Source organism: Argopecten irradians, chromosome 4 (genome assembly GCF_041381155.1).
Source record: "Argopecten irradians isolate NY chromosome 4, Ai_NY, whole genome shotgun sequence".
Taxonomy (NCBI): Eukaryota; Metazoa; Mollusca; class Bivalvia; order Pectinida; family Pectinidae; genus Argopecten; species Argopecten irradians.
This window is the reverse complement of record NC_091137.1, coordinates 12,868,894-12,889,614: the sequence shown is the minus strand read 5'-3', so window position 1 is coordinate 12,889,614 and position 20,721 is coordinate 12,868,894. Positions and strand designations below refer to the sequence as shown.

The 20,721-nt window shown below is 36.6% G+C and overlaps 2 protein-coding genes across 2 annotated transcripts in view; both read right to left on the bottom strand.

Moving 5' to 3' along the window:
- Positions 1-11,854, bottom strand: part of LOC138320652 (WD repeat-containing protein 37-like) — a 32,204-nt gene extending 20,350 nt beyond the window's left edge. The window contains exons 1-2 of the mRNA XM_069263788.1: positions 11,791-11,854; positions 938-1,190 (exon numbers count right to left, since the gene is read on the bottom strand). Coding sequence (XP_069119889.1) covers positions 938-1,080 — 143 coding nt within the window. The 5' untranslated portion in view covers positions 1,081-1,190; positions 11,791-11,854. The remainder of the gene's footprint in view (positions 1-937; positions 1,191-11,790) is intronic.
- On the bottom strand, positions 8,177-8,836 carry LOC138322106 (uncharacterized). Its single transcript, XM_069266164.1, has one exon. The coding sequence runs from the start codon at positions 8,834-8,836 to the stop codon at positions 8,177-8,179; it is 660 nt and encodes a 219-aa protein (XP_069122265.1).
- Positions 11,855-20,721: the final 8,867 nt, after the last annotated feature.

Genomic DNA, 20,721 nt, shown 5'->3' with positions numbered 1-20,721 from the left:
TGGCTAAATACAGCCTTGAGTGACCTTAAACTACTGATCTGAATTTCCTTATTCACCAAACATTTCAGACTACAAATTTCAACAAGCTTGCTATAATCAATCAAGCAGGAGCAAAAAAAAACTATATGGCCATATGACAACACTTTTAACTTTCTCTAAGACAGGTAGACATGGGTGTTGACTGTTGAAATTCTCCCAATAAGAGCAAGCTACCTACATAAAACCTTAACCTAAGCTTCTAAGCCAGCTATCATCGAGTTACAGCAACTAAACCACTAAAGGTGTTTATTGCAGTTCCATTAAAATCAACTGACTTTTTTTGTGGGTTTTCATTGTTTTGATGCAGTATTATTCATCCATAAGCAAATAAGGAGCAGTCATACTGAAATGGCCTCCAGGTATAAATATTCACAATACCTGTACAATATATCATCAAATATTCATGTATACTATGTGTCTATTGTAATTGACTTGTTGGTACATATACATACAGATGGCATATGTGATAGGGCTGCTTACATGCATAACAGATACAGGATGTTGTTTGCAATATATGTTATCTAAATAACAAAACAAAATGAAAAACAATACTTAATCGACTACAAAAGCTATCCGATTATTTCGCTTATCTGTAAAACACAATTTTGACATTATTTCCAGCACAATTTTAACAGCTTTTCTAACAAGAAATTGTTTCAAAATTTGGTAATTATCTGTTTTTTTACGATGAAAGAATCATTCATTTGAATAAATTAGTTTTAATTAATATTCATCAATACATTTCAAGAAATAAAATTGGTATCAAGCTTCATATGCATTTACAGTAGGATCTAGATAATGTAAGTACGCTATAATTAGTATCACATAAACAAATTATTTTTCTAATTTCAACTGTTGATACTAATTAATGTAATCAATAACTGCATAGTACACCAACCTGACACCAGGGGGCAGCATGCCATCAATGTCCGAGTCGTATCTACTCATGATGGCTTGAGGGTTTCCATCGTCTTGTCGTGTTCCTGTTCCTCGTGAGCCAGCTTTCACTTTCATCGACTTTCCAACACTGTCTGTCGGCATGCTCAAATCTGATTGGCCGACTTGGAGTGTGATATCGCACCTGATTGGCTCACCATCAGAACGTCATCAACACCACAGGACCAGAGCAAACTCGCACCTTTTGACAGCAACTGCAATTTTCAACAGTTTAAAAATTCATGACCTGCCAGCGACAAGAGTATACAGGATAGAGCTATGTGGCATGGTACAGCAGACAAACAAAGCTAGCCTCTTGGGAAACAAGGACACAGCACAATAGTCACTCTGGTCACATCTCAGGGAGCAAGTCTTCATCGACCACCAAACATGTAGAGTGGGTATGTAAGGTGTCATACACAACAATCTCCTAAAGCTCAATAGAAACCTTACCTATTTTGCTAGGCCCTTATATAAGTACTGTATCTGTCCTACTGGGAAACATTCATTTTCAAATTTCATTAATTGTGTCAAGGCAATTTAAATTATTTGCCATGATATGTTGCTTAGTTGCCATGATATGATCAAATTGACAAGTTCATTTTAAAGAATTTATTAGAAACACAAAACAGATTTCTTTGGATATATTCGGTAATGAGTTTTTAGTTGTCATATTCGCACTTGAGTTAAATTAAAATACTCAACTCAGTAATTTCAATTTAGTGCAACCACAGATGAAAATCAGAGACTTAACAGAAATTTTATAAGATATAGCCTATAGCTAGCTATATAGTCTACAATCATTAAAGGAATGTTGTATCTTAAGTGACTTAAAGGAATGTTGTATCTTAAGTGACTTAAAGGAATGTTGTATCTTCAGTGACATATGTTGAAAACCTATGATTCATAATACGGAAAGTAACATTTCCTGTCAAAGAATATGCCAGCCACGGATACCCATATGAAATGTACCAAACACTGGACAGATGTGTCTTCCATAGAGATAAGGAGATTGACATATTGATTACCTACAGCATCATTATAGACAAGACATTTATATCATATTTTCGGCAATACCCTAGATATTGATTGGGTTACACTAAGAGTATATTCCAGATACAATTACTGCAGCTTAGCATTGATCAGACTGGGCCTTGTGAGTGCTCCAATATTGATGGGGTTCACATCTACAAAAGATTACTCACAGTCTTAGCCAACCAATAAAACAACCCTCTACACTTGTTGGTACAAGCCTCCAAGTTTCATCTCCCTGGTAAATGTCAATGTTGAGATATTTGATGTATGGAAACTGACTTCATCTACGTTTCTATACAGACAGCAGATTATTATAGACATACAATATTATCAACAAGAGAATTTAGAAGACCATGGATGGATACCATAGTATTTTCTGTACTGGTCGTATGAAAAACGTTAAAGTATTGTATTGTCTACATTGGTCCTATGGAAAACGTTAAACCACTGAATCTTCTATATTGGTCCTATGGAAAACATTAAACCACTGAATCTTCTATACTGGTCATATGGAAAACGTTAAACCACTGAATCTTCTATACTGGTCATATGGAAAACGTTAAACCACTGAATCTTCTATATTGGTCCTATGGAAAACGTTAAACCACTGAATCTTCTATACTGGTCATATGTTATATCCAAAACGTTAAACCACTGAATCTTCTATATTGGTCCTATGGAAAACATTTAACTCATTCACACTATGATATAGTAGAGTCTAAATGTGTCTTCAGGGGAAAATGTTAACCATTGAATTCTCTATAATGGTCTTATAAATAATTAATTTTTATCCTCTACATCGATCATATGGAATCCTATTTTAACTTTGGAATCCTTATATTCATCTGCCTATGAAAAGCTTTTATCTGTTTTTTATCCTTATGAAATAAATCATACACACAGCAGATATTATTTATATCAAAATTGAATGGCACACATACAGATTAACTGAACAAGAGACCCAGAGAGCATGTATTGCTCACCTGGTTACATGTTATAAGGGGTCAGAGCCAAAATTTATACACATTCTGTTCCCCTTTCCCAGAGGATGTTGCTAGCTAAATTTGGTCATAATCCATGCAGAATTCTTTGACTAATAGCTAGCGATTAATAGGATTTAACTCTTATTTTGTCTATTGGGCCCCTCCCCTCCTGGCCCTAGGGAGTCCGACCCAAAATTTATAAAAATCATGTTCTCTTTAATTTCCCCTAAGGATGTTTCAGGCCAAATTTGGTTATAATCCATGCAAAACTCTAGATCTATGATTAGTAGCGATTTAAAGGATTTACCTCTATTTTCCCCTATCAAGCCCCGCCCCTCCTGCCTTGGTGGCTCAGAGTCAAAATTTTATACAAGCTATATTCCCCTTCCACAAAGGATGTTTCTGGCCAACTTTGGTTAGAATCCATGAAGAACTCAATGACAAGTAGGGATTTACACGAAATGTTGATGGACGGACGACGGACACCGCGCCATGACATAAGTTCACTGGCCCTTTGGGCCAGGGGAGCTAAGAACAGTTGGAGAGCTAGAGTGCTACAAATCGCTACATACCCAAGGATCTTGGTGCAGACTACAAACTAAATATTATATCCACAGGTCTCTTGGTCATTAGTAAAATGTTCTACATATAAAGTGAAACAAAATAAGCAATCTGCAATTACTTTTCATAAGTAAGTTTGATATGCATTGCCAAAAAAAATCCAGCTCCAATATCGAAGTTTAAGACAACCATTTCTTAACTGCTAAAATAATTACACAGAAAATCACGCATTTGTTTGGTATTGTAACCCCATCTTCAGGAAACAATGTATATTTTCTTATGTTACTTTAGCTTGAAGAAACTTTAAATTTTTTCTTTGGAAGGCAAAATTTGTGCTGACATTTCACACAATTATTGCATAGAGTAGGCAATTAATCAATGTTTACAAAAGAAATCAAATAAAGAAATCTCTAAATCAGTGGAAATGAAATTGAGGCCTCAAAAAGGGAATGGGCACTTATAGGAAGGGGGACACTTATAGGAAGGGGGGCACTTATAGGAAGGGGGCACTTATAGGAAGGGGGGGCACTTATAGGAAGGGGGGCTCTTATAGGAAGGGGGCACTTATAGGATGGGGGGCACTTATAGGAAGGGGGACACTTATAGGAAGGAGGGCATTTATAGAAAGGGGGGCTCTTATAGGAAGGGGGGCTCTTAAAGGAAGGAGGGCACTTATAGGAAGGGAGGCTTTCATAGGAAGGGGGGCACTTATAGGAGGTGAGGCTTTGATAGGAAGGGGGGCACTTATAGGAAGGGGGGCTCTTATAGGAAGGGGGCACTTATAGGAAGGAGGGCACTAATAGAAAGGGGGGCACTTATAGGAAGGGGGGCACTTATAGGAAGGGGGCTCTTATAGGAAGGGGGGCTTATAGGAAGGGGGCACTTATAGGAAGGGGGGCTCTTATAGGAAGGGGGCACTTATAGGAAGGAGGGCACTAATAGAAAGGGGGGCACTTATAGAAAGGGGGGCACTTATAGGAAGGGGGGCACTTATAGGAAGGGGGCTCTTATAGGAAGGGGGGCTCTTATAGGAAGGGGGCACTTATAGGAAGGGGGGCTCTTATAGGAAGGGGGCACTTATAGGAAGGGGGGCACTTATAGGAAGGGGGGCACTTATAGGAAGGAGGGCACTTAAAGGAAGGGGGCACTTATTGGAGCAAATGCAGTTTAGTTTTGCACCAAAATAAACCTTGCATTGTAAGATACGAACCATGTATTCTCTCTATATATGCTACAGACTCAATATCGGATCTCTGGGACTATTAGTTATGTAACCATGGTGAATAATAGACACAATATACCACTCTCCTTGAGAAAACTTGTCTTAAGATTGATCAGTTTAACATCAGACTAGTAGTCCAAAGGTCCCGAATTTGATCCCTGGCAGAGACAGTGATTATGTTTATACATGTTTCAAATCATTCGCTCTGTTACAATGGCACCTGGCAACCATGTAAGGACGCAGGAGGAAAATGCCCAGCCATAACCCACAAGTATTAATGTTAACCCGTAGAAACTTGAGGACAAGTTCTTTCCTTGTGGGGGGAGTATGTAACCCTGGTGAATACTTGTTGCAATATACCTCTTGCCTAGAGAGAACTTCTGTTTAGCTCAATCAATTGAGCGTCACAGATTTAGAAACGTCTTGGTAACATAAAGAAATATATTAAAATCAACCATATATATATGTAGAGTTAGTAACCTTGCTCAGTAAACTAGAAATAGGAAGTCAAAACAAGATCCAGTGTTGTGTAAGACCGTACACATATTCAAACTCACACTTATGGGAGATAACAAAATATTCACATTTTAAAAATTAATACTCAAAACATTCATAAAAAGTAAAAGTTAACATTGACATTTTATTCAAAATCTTTTAAAACTTCCATGCAGCTTATGTGACTCTACCACTTCTGAATTTTCCACAAGGACTGTAACGATACACTGTGGTGCACCAAATAATGCAATATGTTTCTTAGGTTAGGTTCACGATAAATTTTGCACATGTTTCGTTTCAATCCGGCTTTTAGTTCTACCGGCAACTTTGAATAATAAAGGTATATACAATGCAAAATATTATTGGTTCTTTCGACAACGGCTAGCCGATAGCAATCACGGTATAGATTATAGAGAGATTGCCCTCTAAACATCTTTTCTGTCGCCTGTTTAATAACATTTTTGGTTTCGAGTGTCTGCTTTAAGACAAAAAAACAACAACATTTCTTCACGTGTCAAATTTATTTTACAGACATCAGTTATAAGTCAGGAAAAAAGTCAAATATGATCACTCACTTGAATAAGAGATCCCAGAGGGATCTTGGCGCCCACTAAAGAATGATCTACGTTAATCTGACAATGAAAGAGGGATGTTTTCTCTGCTTTTAAAACTTTTACTACATATTACTTCATATGTAATTTGAGAAAGATCCTTTCAGTACTTTCTGAGACATATAACAGTAACAAACTTCATTTATCAAAATCCAAGATGTCCATCTTGTTCACTGATCGGTCCGAAAATAAAATATATACAACTAGCCCCTACTGGAACCTGCACATGAAATTTGAGACAGATCCCTTCAGTACTTTCTGAGAAATAGCGGTAACAAACTTTAACTACCAAAATCCAACATAAGGTCAGTCATCTTGTTGACCAATCAGTCCCAAAATGCAACATGCACAACAAGGGTCCTAAGGGAACCTACCTATGAAATTTGAAAAAGATCCCTTCAGTACTTTCTGAAAAATAGTGGAAACAAACTTCATTTATGAAAATCCAAAATGGTGGCCAGTCGGCCAATTTGTTGACTGATCAGTCCCAAAATGCAATATGCACAACTAGGGTTCTAGGGGAATCTACATGAAATTTGAGAAAGATCACTTCAGCCCTTTCTGAGAAATAGTGGTAACATCTCCCTACGCATCCAGAAAGCTCTACTAACAATAACATGTGTGTGTGAGTATATAGATTCCAATACAGTTCTATACCTTTTGACTTTGAAATCATGTCCTGCGGGAAAAATCTTGCGCCTCCATACAGACAGCCATGCTTTAATTCTAGCTTCAACTCACCACTACAAAGTGGCATGAAGCCATCTGACGGTGTGGTTTCGTAGATTACATGCTCCAAGACTTCTGCTGACCAGCTGGAATTCTGGTGTGTTGTTGTAAGGTTCATTTCTTGAAACATATGCTTTTTATAATACCATTATCCATGAAAGTGGCATGGTGTCTTTGGTTTAACACTTTAGAGATAATACTTCTACCAAGATAATCCCAATTAAGAGCATTTTCTCAAAGTGCCTTTCCCCCCTCTCCCACAAAATTGGTGTTAGACGGATCTTCTCTAACATGATTGGAGTCTGCTTACCTTAATTACAACCGCAAACATAGCCCCGACCTTTCACACCAGCATCGCACAAATCTAACTCCTGTGATGACCAAACTATTTATCAGGAATTAAAAGTAAAATCTGACACAATGTTTGGGGTCATGCTGATCTCACCATGGACTGATGCTGGTGTCTTGTCTCTTGTGGGAGATTTTAGCTGCTTGCTGATCTGGGCTCTGATTTTAACGACTCCAGAAGGCGCAGCAGAGATTGGATATCAGTCTGCATGTGTTCAATGCTTCCATCCAGGCTGTCTATTCGCCTATCTACTGTGGGATCCTTGGATTAGTCTAGTTGACAGACATTAGCAGTGGGTATCCTCTTGCCTCCCCTGTCCGATTCCTGGCTGCAGGACAGAGAAATTTCTGTCTTTAGTGCCATAAATCGACTGGCGGTTAAACTGAAATGTTTTAGCTTGTTTACCACCAGCTCGACAGAACCTAGATTGAGGTTGGCAACATGCTTTCCTGCTTCTTTGTCTGTGTAGCCATGGCCAAATACCTTTGATCGCCTGGCTCAGCATGAAGTCTTCAGGTAAGTAAGGGTACGCGCGTAATGGTAACTGCATCACCCTATCTGCCCAGTCGTCAATGGATTCACCATCATTCTGCTGAGAAGTAGACAGTTGGTCCCGTGCGGTGTCCGGTGACATCAGACCTCCGAACCTTTTCGAACTTCTGTAATAGAGCGTGGAACCCAAGATTACCATCATGTTGGACTGCTGAAGCATAAAAGTCAGTGGCTTTGCCTTCCAAACTACAACATAATTGATTTCTCATATAGTTGAGGGTCAGTCTCTTGCCTCGGCATACCTCATAAACTTATACTTAAAACCCACCCAGTGTTCCTCACCGTTGAATTTCAAGCTCTTGAGAGGTGCATCATCTAGACAGTCATTTTCATCTGGGACTTGCTGTCCCTGTATTGGTGCTGGCTGAGGTTGATCTTGGACTTGACCCTCAAGTTGATCATTCAGTTCACCATGAGGTTGGTCTTGTAGTTGGTATCCAATTTCAAGTTGAACTTGTGTCTGGTCTAGATCTACTGGCTGTCCTCCAGGTTGATGATCCTGACCTTGGGTTGGTAGATCACCTCGGGATGGGACTTGATCTTGTTCAGGAGTCATCTGAATTCGAACTTCAGGCCAATCTTGGCACTGCATGACCTCGGTATTCAGCTTTAAGTTTCCCTTGGTGCTGACATTGAGAGTGTACTCCAATTTGACCTTCAGGTGTTATATGACCTTGGGGCTGTTCTGGTTGTACATCTTGAGGAGTAAGTGATCATAGGATTGTTCACCAAGATGACCTTGAGGTAGAACTTGACCCTGAGGCAGTCTTTGAACTACGGGCATAATTGCTGTATATCCAGGCGGTGGATGTGTCAGATATCCTGGTGGAGGTGGCATGGGGTAACCATAGTTTGGGTACATACCTGGCCTGTACCCATAGGGGAACATCGGGTATCCCTGAGAGTACCCTGGTGGTGGTTGTGACATGTATGGGGGTTGTATTCTATCATACACGTCATTAGACATACTGTATGGAACTGATGGGTTCATGCCAGGTGGAAATTGACCAAACTGCTGCCCCAGTGGCATATATCCTTGGTTACCACTATAAGTGCCTGGGTATATAGGTGTTGGCTGTTGAGGAGTTACCATTGATGGATAGCTACTCACTGGTATGGTCATGGGCGATGTGGATAAGTGTGAGACTTGTGGTATCACATCATTTCCATTAGGTGTAGCATTAGCCATGACAGGAATAGTGTTCATCCTATCAGCTATAGCTGGCCTCTCCTCCCCACTAACACTGAGCTGAAACCTGCATTCCTCGGCACCATCCATCTCATTATCATGGTCAGGATTGGACTCAAAGTCTACAAGCTCCATTCTTCTTTGGCACTTCAGTCTCCATTACAGGTACCTTCTCCCATGCCCTAAGAAAAGACTCTGATGTGGCAGTCATTTCAGTACAAAGTATTGTTTTATTCAAAAGAATGAATTTGAGACCACACGAAATTACACAGCAATGCGAAAAATAACTTGTCAAAGATTGACTAGCATTCCTCACAAAATATCAGCAAATTTTGAAAAAATTACTGAATCAAAGTACTCAAAGTACTGCAAATACAACGCAGCAGAAACAGAAAAATAGAATGAAATCAAATGAATTTCCAAAATCAAAATATGTAAACCATATTATAAAGACTTTAATATCAATTATTTCAAGAACATTCAACTGATCACAGAAAATACATATGTTTTGTTTGACATTTTTCTTAATTAAGGTTCCTACATAAATTACAAAGAAAACAACAGACTTCATTAAATGAGTTTTTATCCTTATACTCTTGTTTCTTATGTTGCACATACACTTATTTTGGTAAAATCATGCACACATGAGGACAGCCTTATAAGTCATTTTGCCTTTACCTCAGATCTGTGTTTAACGTTCATTTAAAAACATTATTTTAAGGTTCACAGAAAGGGCATCTGATTAATTCACTTTATAACTCTTATGTCTATAAGCCTTAGATAGTAAGTCCAATTTGAATTATCTTTAACAGAGATTATGTAAGTTGGACAGAGGAGTCACCAGCAGGCAACAGTTGACCTAGATGGGCTGTGTATTATATGACACTCTGTGTATTCTATACACACTCTGTGTATTCTACCAATCAGAAGGCAGTCTTCCCATGACTACTGATTGGTCCAAAGGAATAATATTCAATGAATGGGGAATTTATGAATGGAAGTTTATGAATGAAATGGATCAAGAGGTCACCACTAGATGTCATTGTAGAGCAAGTCCTACATAGTCCTACACATCATAGTAAACCGGATAGCAATAATACAGCGCTAGTCGCGTTGTATTAAAAAGCTATGTAAACAAACATGTATATCAAATATATAATATCTTAAGGGCTAAATTACAATTAATTAAGTGAACACCCAACAAAATGTAAATTGTCAAACAATGACAATCACAAACTTGTCAAGAAATTCACTCAACAAAATACAAAAAATAGCCTCAAGACATGAAGTTATGCAGACGAAATTTTCTGCACAAAAATAGCAAAAATTACATACAAAAAATGAGCCTCATATCACTGTCATAAAAAAATTAAAAAATGAAATAAATTTGCAACAGCAGTATACTTCACAAAAATTATCAGCGACACATGAAAAATCAAAATGGCGACAATGCACATGATTCTAAAACTCAACAAAAATCTCAGGTCCGTAATTTGCGACGACACCAATGTTGCAAAACCTTGTGCAATGTCACACATGAAACTACACAGTCACTGATAATAAAAGTATACTCACCAGGAACTATGGCTCTTGGTGAGTACAGGCATATAAACATACATGTCATCTATAGTCAATAAAGTCATAGTCAATGTCAATATATTAGATACGTAATTCACATGTAAACTGGCAGCCTGGTGCTGGATTGAAGACTGGCAAGATTTGTCAGCTACCTATCGGAGGCACACAGATACCCAAGTTATCCCAAATACCCGCGGCATTCCGATAATTGAGACAACTGGACCTAACCCTGTTTCACTAAATTATGTTATTGCTGCAATATTGATCTTCTTCTTCTTCTCTTCTCCTGTTTACGTGATGCCGTCAATATATGATGATTATGTCACGGTGACCTGTAGGGGTGCAAGGGTGTGAAAGGATTGAATTTGTGATTTTTTTTTTTTAGTATCGAGGGATTACCTGGATTAGCATGACAGCAATTTATAGAGGATTTTTTAAGATGAGTCCATCACACTAAATTTCAAATTTTGATGAGTCCCAGTACAAAGAAATATAGAGGGTTCTCAAAAGTTTGGTGAGTCCCACAGGAAAATGACGAGTCCAGGACTCGTCTTGGCGAGTCCCGTAAATTCACTGGCATGAACAGGTTGGGCACAACCCTGCATATGGGTAACAGTTACCTATTTGAGTAATGGTTACCTGTTTGAGTAATCAATAATTTACCCAAATGAGGAATATTTTGTAAGAAAAATGCATGAATTTGTTTTAATTTTTTTTTATCAAAAAAGGGCGTAATAATTTTGACATGGCACCATTACTAACATAATATAGTACATTATTAATCAAAATGGGACAAACTTCATTGTCTCAATTTCGGTAAAAGTCACAAAATAAACCACCTCCATTGCTTACTATGGTGCTAAAAATAGAAACCATTTAAAACTCATTTAACCATGACATTTGCACTGAATTTCCATGATAGCTTATACACTGAAGTCAATGGAGAGCACCTAAATTGTCATCTTACAACAAAGTTAGACAACAGATTTTGATATTTCACCCACAGAAGCATAGAGTCTTTGATCAGTTGTAAGGCATTCTAAAAATTATGACGCCCTTTTTTGATAATAATTTTTAAAACAACATTATGCGTTTTCTTTTCACATAATTACTCACTTGGGTAACTTATTGATCACTGCAAACAGGTAACTGTTACTCAAATGGGTAACTGTTACCCATATGCAGGGTTGTGCCCAACCTGATGAAACTCCATATTTAGTCAGATTGATTTTTTTTTGCTACATGAATTGAACCTAAGAGGTTAGGCAATGAGTGTTATGAATACGTTCCCCGTCAATCAATCCCGACAGTGATGGGTTTTGTCTGCACTGTAACAATCCTGCAGTGAAATTACGATCAGCTGATCATGATTATGATGACTAAACCCAGAGTTGTCGACCAAGGATTCTGTGTATGACATTGGCGACTGAACAGAAGAAAACCAAGTTGCTTACCATTTGCAAAAAAAAAAATTGCTGAACAGAATTAAAAGGTAAAATGAAAATACTTACAACACTAGGCAACTGCGAAAAACCTCCTGTCAAAATTGCAAAACGGAAGTTCGGATTAACCACTTCCGGTATAAATAAATTACTATAATAAAAGACGCGGAGATGGTCCGGATGTTTTGGGTCTTATAAGTCGGAAAACACGCATTCCACACTAATTTAAGAGAAACTATTACAAATAGCATCTCGTTTACCATGTTAAACTAAAGGAAATATGTAATAATTCCACAGCAAGAAGTATATTAGTAGGTCCAGTAGAGCAGACCTTATTATAATAAATGATTAAATATCCAAGTATAGTATAAATGTTTTTAATTTGCAAAGAATTACTGTATATGGCCTATAATATATGACTGGTTAACCAATTATTTTATTAAAACATACTTCTTGTTTGAAATGTATGTTCAGGTAGAACAGTTTTGTAGTATTACACATTTTCCTTTTACATGACATATACAGTAATAGTATACAAATAAATGTACCAAATCCTGGACCATTCACAAAAACCAAGGTTACTTTCACTGTCGCTATAATATAGGCCTACCAGAAACATATAATGATACCCATCTCTGAACCATCCTCATTCGGTGCAATATGTACATGTTATTCATGATTTACTGCCATGGGTCATTAAAAAAGTGGCAAAAAAGTAGAGTAGATTTTATAAGACTCTCTGTCGAAATATAATCCTTTTCATCACTGGTTTTTCATGTCATATTAGACATTTCGATCTCCGATGCAAGCAGCGAGACAAAAGTTAATGATTTTTTTTTTTTTTTTTTTTTTTTTTTTTTGTTATGTGATATTTGTTTATTAAAGGCCCACCACGTTTCCGAAACGGAAATGGCTTTTAATTTTTAAAATGGGAGTGTAAAACGATATCGATAATTTTGTAGAGTCGCAAAAGTAACTAACTTACCGTTAATACTACACGTATCATCACCTTCTGAACAGTTTGATTAAAAGGAATGAAATGTTAATTTTCATAACCCGGCTCGTCTTATGTTTCCTGCATTCACACTGTATTAGTTTTTGAAATAGGAAAATATTTCCCATTAAATGCCAAACATAATTTACAATACATTGTGAATAAAACCAAAATAATGACCAGGAAAGGATAGACTGACCCACCTGTAACACTTAAATATATAGGGGATTATTCTGCCTCTCCACACATAATCGCTATATTTTTGCAGGTTTTTGAATAACTCTACCTCTTCTCGTCATGGTGGGTAAAACTTAGTCCGCTAAACCTGCCTACATTATTAGGCCTTTTTAATTATTTTTTTTTGCCTAATATATAGACTATATATATTAGGCAAAAAAAAAAAAAAAAAAAAAAACCTAAAAATATAGGCAGGTTTAGCGGACTAGGTAAAACTGGCCTGTTACATTTGAATGTACTTTCTGGCAACTGTGGACGGATAACTTTGGAATTTTCATCACTTGCGACATTGTCCAATATCTCATCCATGACGTCATCCATGTTCATATCGCTGTGGACTTGTTTCTCATCCTTGGCTTTAATGATGTTTAATGATGTGTTCGGGTTTCTCCTGTACTGGGAATTATCTAAACCTGATAGTTCGCTATGCTTCCGGGTTTCCATTGATCACAATGTCTGAATCTAATTTGTTCTCCTGGAGATAGTTTGGGAAGTGATTTACACATTCTATCGTGGAAATATTTCTAACTTGTTCTCCTGTTCAGTTTGGATAGTAATTAACACATTCTGTCGTGGAACTATTTCTGTCTTTCCTGGGTTGTCTCCCTTTTCTCTCTGGTTTTTCTTGAGTCCACCATGGCCACTTGTGACTCTACTCAAAGCAAAAAAAAAGACATAAGTAGAATTGTATTTTTTTCCACAAAATTTGCAACTGGCAGCATGCTACAGATATTGATAGATTGAATTTGAAAATCTCATATCTTCTTTGATCTTTGTCGAAACGAGACTTCAACGGGACTGGAACCTCAGAAGAATACACCTTAAGTGGGTAAGCGAAACGCGCGAAATCTCGAATAAACTTGCGGTAATATCCGCGCACGCCAAGGAAAGATCTGACTTGCGCCACGGATTGGGGTACAGGTCATTCGCGAACGGCTTGCGCTTTGGATGGTTCGGTAGCAACACCATCTCCCGACACTATGTGTCCGAGGAAGCTTACTCTTTCCGCGAACAGCGTACATTTACGTGTCATCAATGTATTTTAAACAATTTTTTTTATAATTAACATTATTATTCATTTTTTTTCATCAATACATGTAACGTACACAAGACAACTGTGATCAATGATCATCATACATACTCAATATGTATTTACTCTTTCTCACATGTGTAATCATACATACCCTTACACTCATGCATAGCAGTTTCTCATGTTGTAGTTTATCAATATACAAACACCAAATACTCACTTAATTGCTTAGAGTGTTTCCTGGTCATTACACTTGCATTCACATACCCACAGCACTAATTTGTTTTTTTCAAGTTTAACATTTTATCTATCCATACATTTACCGCTATCTAATTGGACTGATTATCTAATCTAAAGTTAGATATATTCTTGTTTGAATGTTTGAAATGGTGTAAATGGAATGTTTTGAAACTGGAAATATCTTCATCATAAAGCTAGAATAACCATTTACTCGAAAAACTCAAATTGTAGATCTAACGTATACGTGTATGTGCTGTATAGATGTATAGTACTAGGCTTACCTTGTGTAGCCGCGGACTACTGTGACATCACTATACCACGTGACCGCCTAGCTCATTATCTCTGAACCGTAGTCGACACTACCCGTAAATCACGACCAAAACCAACCGATAGCGCTAAAAGCTAGGCGATTCGTTGGGTGGGACTTAATTTTTCATTCATCCAAAGCAATATCCTGACGTATTATCAATAAAAAAAATTGGCTGCACAAATCCTTTAACATATAGCACTTTCTTCCATAGTAAATATCTAATTTTATTCATCCGTACTCTTACATTTACATATTACTTTGCAATTTCATTCCTACATAGTACTTTCTAATTTTCAAAACTTGCATTCACACACATAGCTATTTTAATTGATAATGTTGCATAAAATTTAAGTGTAATTGTATTCACCAAATTCATATCTGTATTAAACTGGCTTTGTGAAGGGTAATTACCAACCACATTCATCAGGGGAGATAATTTACCCAAATTTGAGGAATGCGTATTGGAAAGGGGGGGACCTATATAAGAATAAATACAAAATAAAGCTTAATAACATCTATTTAATAAATTTTAAAATATTTTAATTGACCGTATAGGTTATAACAATAGTGATAATAAAAGAGGTATTAATGACTGTAGCTGATTTATTTGTCCCAATGCCTAGAGCTTCATTAGTTTGTACCATTTTTTCCACCCCTCTTCACATTTAAGTTTAGCATTTTCATCCATACATGTAGAAACATAATTCTGGATTATGTAGTTGTCTTTAAAATGTTTATGAGAGCGTTAATACTAATAGCCCGGCGGATTGGTGACACAATTGTGCTATTATGCTTACAAGCATGAAACTTGGCATATATGTCAAGAAATATATTCTGAGTGAATTTTGATTAGGAGCCACTTGAAAAAAAATTTCTAGACAAATATGGCGCCCATTTTTCAAAATGGCCACTACAAACACTAAAAATATCAATTTCCTTCAAATATGTGAACCTTTTCATTGTCGTTTTCACTAAAAATACCAAACAATGGTAGAATAACGTATTAGTGTACACCGAAAATATGTTATCAAGTAATAATTTGCATTATTCTCAGCAAAACGACAAAATGCTGAGTCAGCAAAACGCAATATAGGACCATATTTTGTTATGAATTGATAAAGACCGATTGTATAATATATTCACAAGAATGATATCTTTACTTTTGATTGGAATATTCGTCAAATATAATGGACCCATATGGATAATGTCCGAGTTCAAACAAAGGATGGACTCAGACACTCAGATAGGGTCATCTACTTAAAAAAAGAACTCCTGTTTCCAATTTTTGGTGGAAATGTATCAGATATTAGTTTATATGCATGATGATATTAGGGATTTCTAGCAGATCTTTCATTTGGGTAATTTACAGAAATTGTGGTTTATGAAGGGGAAAAGTCGACAGCAGACCACCAAGTAAGTATCCAAATGAAAGTAGAGTAGATTTTATAAGACTCTCTGTCGAAATATAATCCTTTTCATCACTGGTTTTTCATGTCATATTAGACATTTCGATCTCCGATGCAAGCAGCGAGACAAAAGTTCAAGATTTTTTTTTTTTATGTGATATTTGTTTATTAAAGGGCCACTTACCTTTCCGAAACGGCTTTTAATTTTTGAAATAGGAATGTAAAACGAGATCAATAATTTTGTAGAGTCGGAGGATTTATAAACTATACGTTTACTAACACACTTATCATCACCTTCAGAACTGTTTAATTAGAATAAATAAAATGTTAATTTTCATAACGCGGGTCGTTTTATGTTTCCCGCCGTCGTCCTAAATGCCGCGCGGTAGTTGACTATCACTGCGCCAGACGGCAAACAGCGAAATGAATCTCCACTGTTATCGTACGTAAGACAGGAAATCTTGCATATGTTTCGTGTTGTAACCTCATCTTAAGCCATCGATATATATTTTCTTTTGTTATTTAAGTTTTTAAGAAACCTTTAAATTTTGCTCCGGAAATGTAGTGGGCCTTTAAAGGCCCACCACGTTTCTGAAACGGAAATGGCTTTTAATTTTTAAAATGGGAGTGTAAAACGATATCGATAATTTTGTAGAGTCGCAAAAGTAACTAACTTACCGTTAATACTACACGTATCATCACCTTCTGAACAGTTTGATTAAAAGGAATGAAATGTTAATTTTCATAACCCGGCTCGTCTTATGTTTCCTGCATTCACACTGTATTAGTTTTTGAAATAGGAAAATATTTCCCATTAAATGCCAAACATAATTTACAATACATTGTGAATAAAACCAAAATAATGACCAGGAAAGGATAGACTGACCCACCTGTAACACTTAAATATATAGGGGATTATTCTGCCTCTCCACACATAATCGCTATATTTTTGCAGGTTTTTGAATAACTCTACCTCTTCTCGTCATGGTGGGTAAAACTTAGTCCGCTAAACCTGCCTACATTATTAGGCCTTTTTAATTATTTTTTTGCCTAATATATAGACTATATATTAGGCAAAAACAAAAAACAAAAAAACAAAACAAACAAAAAAATTAAAAAGCCTAATAATATAGGCAGGTTTAGCGGACTAGGTAAAACTGGCCTGTTTACATTTGAATGTACTTTCTGGCAACTGTGGACGGATAACTTTGGAATTTTCATCACTTGCGACATTGTCCAATATCTCATCCATGACGTCATCCATGTTCATATCGCTGTGGACTTGTTTCTCATCCTTGGCTTTAATGATGTTTTAATGATGTGTTCGGGTTTCTCCTGTACTGGGAAACATCTAAACCTGATAGTTCGCTATGCTTCCGGGTTTCCATTGATCACAATGTCTGAATCTAATTTGTTCTCCTGGAGATAGTTTGGGAAGTGATTTACACATTCTATCGTGGAAATATTTCTAACTTGTTCTTCTGTTCAGTTTGGATAGTAATTAACACATTCTGTCGTGGAACTATTTCTGTCTTTCCTGAGTTGTCTCCCTTTTCTCTCTGGTTTTTCTTGAGTCCACCACTTGTGACTCTACTCAAAGCAAAAAAAAAGACATAATTTCAAAATGGCCGCAAAATGGGCCATTTCTTAAAATCCCCGTATACAAAAATCTACTAAAAGTAGAATTGTATTTTTCCCACAAAATTTGCAACTGGCAGCATGCTACAGATATTGATAGATTGAATTTGAAAATCTCATATCTTCTTTGATCTTTGTCGAAACGAGACTTCAACGGGACTGGAACCTCAGAAGAATACACCTTAAGTGGGCAAGCGAAACGCGCGAAATCTCGAATAAACTTGCGGTAATATCCGCGCACGCCAAGGAAAGATCTGACTTGCGCCACGGATTGGGGTACAGGTCATTCGCGAACGGCTTGCGCTTTGGATGGTTCGGTAGCAACACCATCTCCCGACACTATGTGTCCGAGGAAGCTTACTCTTTCCGCGAACAGCGTACATTTACGTGTCATCAAAGTATTTTAAACATTTTTTTTATAATTAACATTATTATTCATTTTTTTTCATCAATACATGTAACGTACACAAGACAACTGTGATCAATGATCATCATACATACTCAATATGTATTTACTCTTTCTCACATGTGTAATCATACATACCCTTACACTCATGCATAGCAGTTTCTCATGTTGTAGTTTATCAATATACAAACACCAAATACTCACTTAATTGCTTAGAGTGTTTCCTGGTCATTACACTTGCATTCACATACCCACAGCACTAATTTGTTTTTTTCAAGTTTAACATTTTATCTATCCATACATTTACCGCTATCTAATTGGACTGATTATCTAATCTAAAGTTAGATATATTCTTGTTTGAATGTTTGAAATGGTGTAAATGGAATGTTTTGAAACTGGAAATATCTTCATCATAAAGCTAGAATAACCATTTACTCGAAAAACTCAAATTGTAGATCTAACGTATACGTGTATGTGCTGTATAGATGTATAGTACTAGGCTTACCTTGTGTAGCCGCGGACTACTGTGACATCACTATACCACGTGACCGCCTAGCTCATTATCTCTGAACCGTAGTCGACACTACCCGTAAATCACGACCAAAACCAACCGATAGCGCTAAAAGCTAGGCGATTCGTTGGGTGGGACTTCATTTTTCATTCATCCAAAGCAATATCCTGACGTATTATCAATAAAAAATTTTGGCTGCACAAATCCTTTAACATATAGCACTTTCTTCTATAGTAAATATCTAATTTTATTCATCCGTACGCTTACATTTACATATCACTTTGCAATTTCATTCCCACATAGTACTTTCTAATTTTCAAAACTTGCATTCACACACATAGTTTTTTTAATTGATAATGTTGCATAAAGTTTAAGTGTAATTGTATTCACCAAATTCATATCTGTATTAAACTGGCTTTGTGAAGGGTAATTACCAACCACATTCATCAGGGGAGATAATTTACCCAAATTTGAGGAATGCGTATTGGAAAGGGGGGGACCTATATGAGAATAAATACAAAATAAAGCTTAATAACATCTATTTAATAAATTTCAAAATATTTTAATTGATCGTATAGGTTATAACAATAGCGATAATAAAAGAGGTATTAATGACTGTAGCTGATTTATTTGTCCCAATGCCTAGAGCTTCATTAGTTTGTACCATTTTTTCCACCCCTCTTCACATTTAAGTTTAGCATTTTCATCCATACATGTAGAAACATAATTCTGGATTATGTAGTTGTCTTTAAAATGTTTATGAGAGCGTTAATACTAATAGTCCGGCGGATTGGTGACACAATTGTGCTATTATGCTTACAAGCATGAAACTTGGCATATATGTCAAGAAATATATTCTGAGTGAATTTTGATTAGGAGCCACTTGAAAAAAAAATTCCTAGACAAATATGGCGCCCATCCAAAATGGCCACTACAAACACTAAAAAGATCAATTTCCTTCAAATATATTAACCTTTTCATTGTCGTTTTCACTAACAATACCAAACAATGGTAGAATAACGTATTAGTGTACACCGAAAATATGTTATCAAGTAATAATTTGCATTATTGTCATCAAAACAACAAAATGCTGAGTCAGCAAAACGCAATATAGGACCATATTTTGTTATGAATTGATAAAGACCGATTGTATAATATATTCACAAGAATGATATCTTTACTTTTGATTGGAATATTCGTCAAATATAATGGACCCATATGGATAATGTCCGAGTTCAAACAAAGGATGGACTCAGACACTCAGATAGGGTCATCTACTTAAAAAAGAACTCCTGTTTCCAATTTTTGGTGGAAATGTATCAGATATTATTTTATATGCATGATGATATTAGGGATTTCTAGCAGATCTTTCATTTGGGTAATTTATAGAAATCATTGTGGTTTATGAAGGGGAAAAGGCGACAGCAGACCACCAAGTAAGTATCCAAATACATTAATTTAAGCATTTACTGCCAGTCTGTTTGTTAAAATTTAGCTGACTTCACCAGTTGCATGTTGCACATTCAAGAAACGATTGTATAGTTCGAATCTGATAGTAGTAATGAGGCTTAATTCAACTTAATTCGACATCACAAACAGAAACTCCCAGTCGTGAAAGGATTTGCGTTTGGTTTTGTTATTGGAGTAGTATTCCTGTCACAGAAATGCGAATCATTGTGGAATTTGAAGAGTGAAAGGCGACTGCAGAATACCAACCACGCTTCCAAATACCACAATGCAAACATTTTCTTTCAGTCTATATGTTAAATGTTAATATACCTGTCTTCACTTACTCTGAAGACCACTCGTAGGTTTCACATTCAAGAAAAGACCTAATTCGACTTACCAATATGTGGCCGTGATAATACTTCAGTTAGCATTACAGTTAACACCCTCCATGAAATCGGTATCATCGTCCATAGCAGCTTCCAACCATCCTTAATGACCCATCCCAATTTTTCAGGACTCAGTTAGTCCATGATCGCTTTGGTTGCATTTCCCCATCAATATACTCCCTGATATGTTGCACTTTTGGTGTGCTGCTCCCCATCAATATACTCCCTGATATGTTGCACTTTTGGTGTGCTGCTCAAATGCACCTGTAGTTGGCGGGATCATGTCCAGTGTTCAGCCTTTCTATGTAAACATCTACGGTTTTAGCATAATTTTAGCATACATGGATGAGCAGTGCAAACTTTTCTAATGTACTGAAACCCTTACTTGGTATA

Coding starts and splice junctions, on each gene's coding strand:
- LOC138322106 (XM_069266164.1), bottom strand. CDS start 8,836: ATGGAGCTTGTAGACTTTGAGTCCAATCCTGACCATGATAATGAGATG.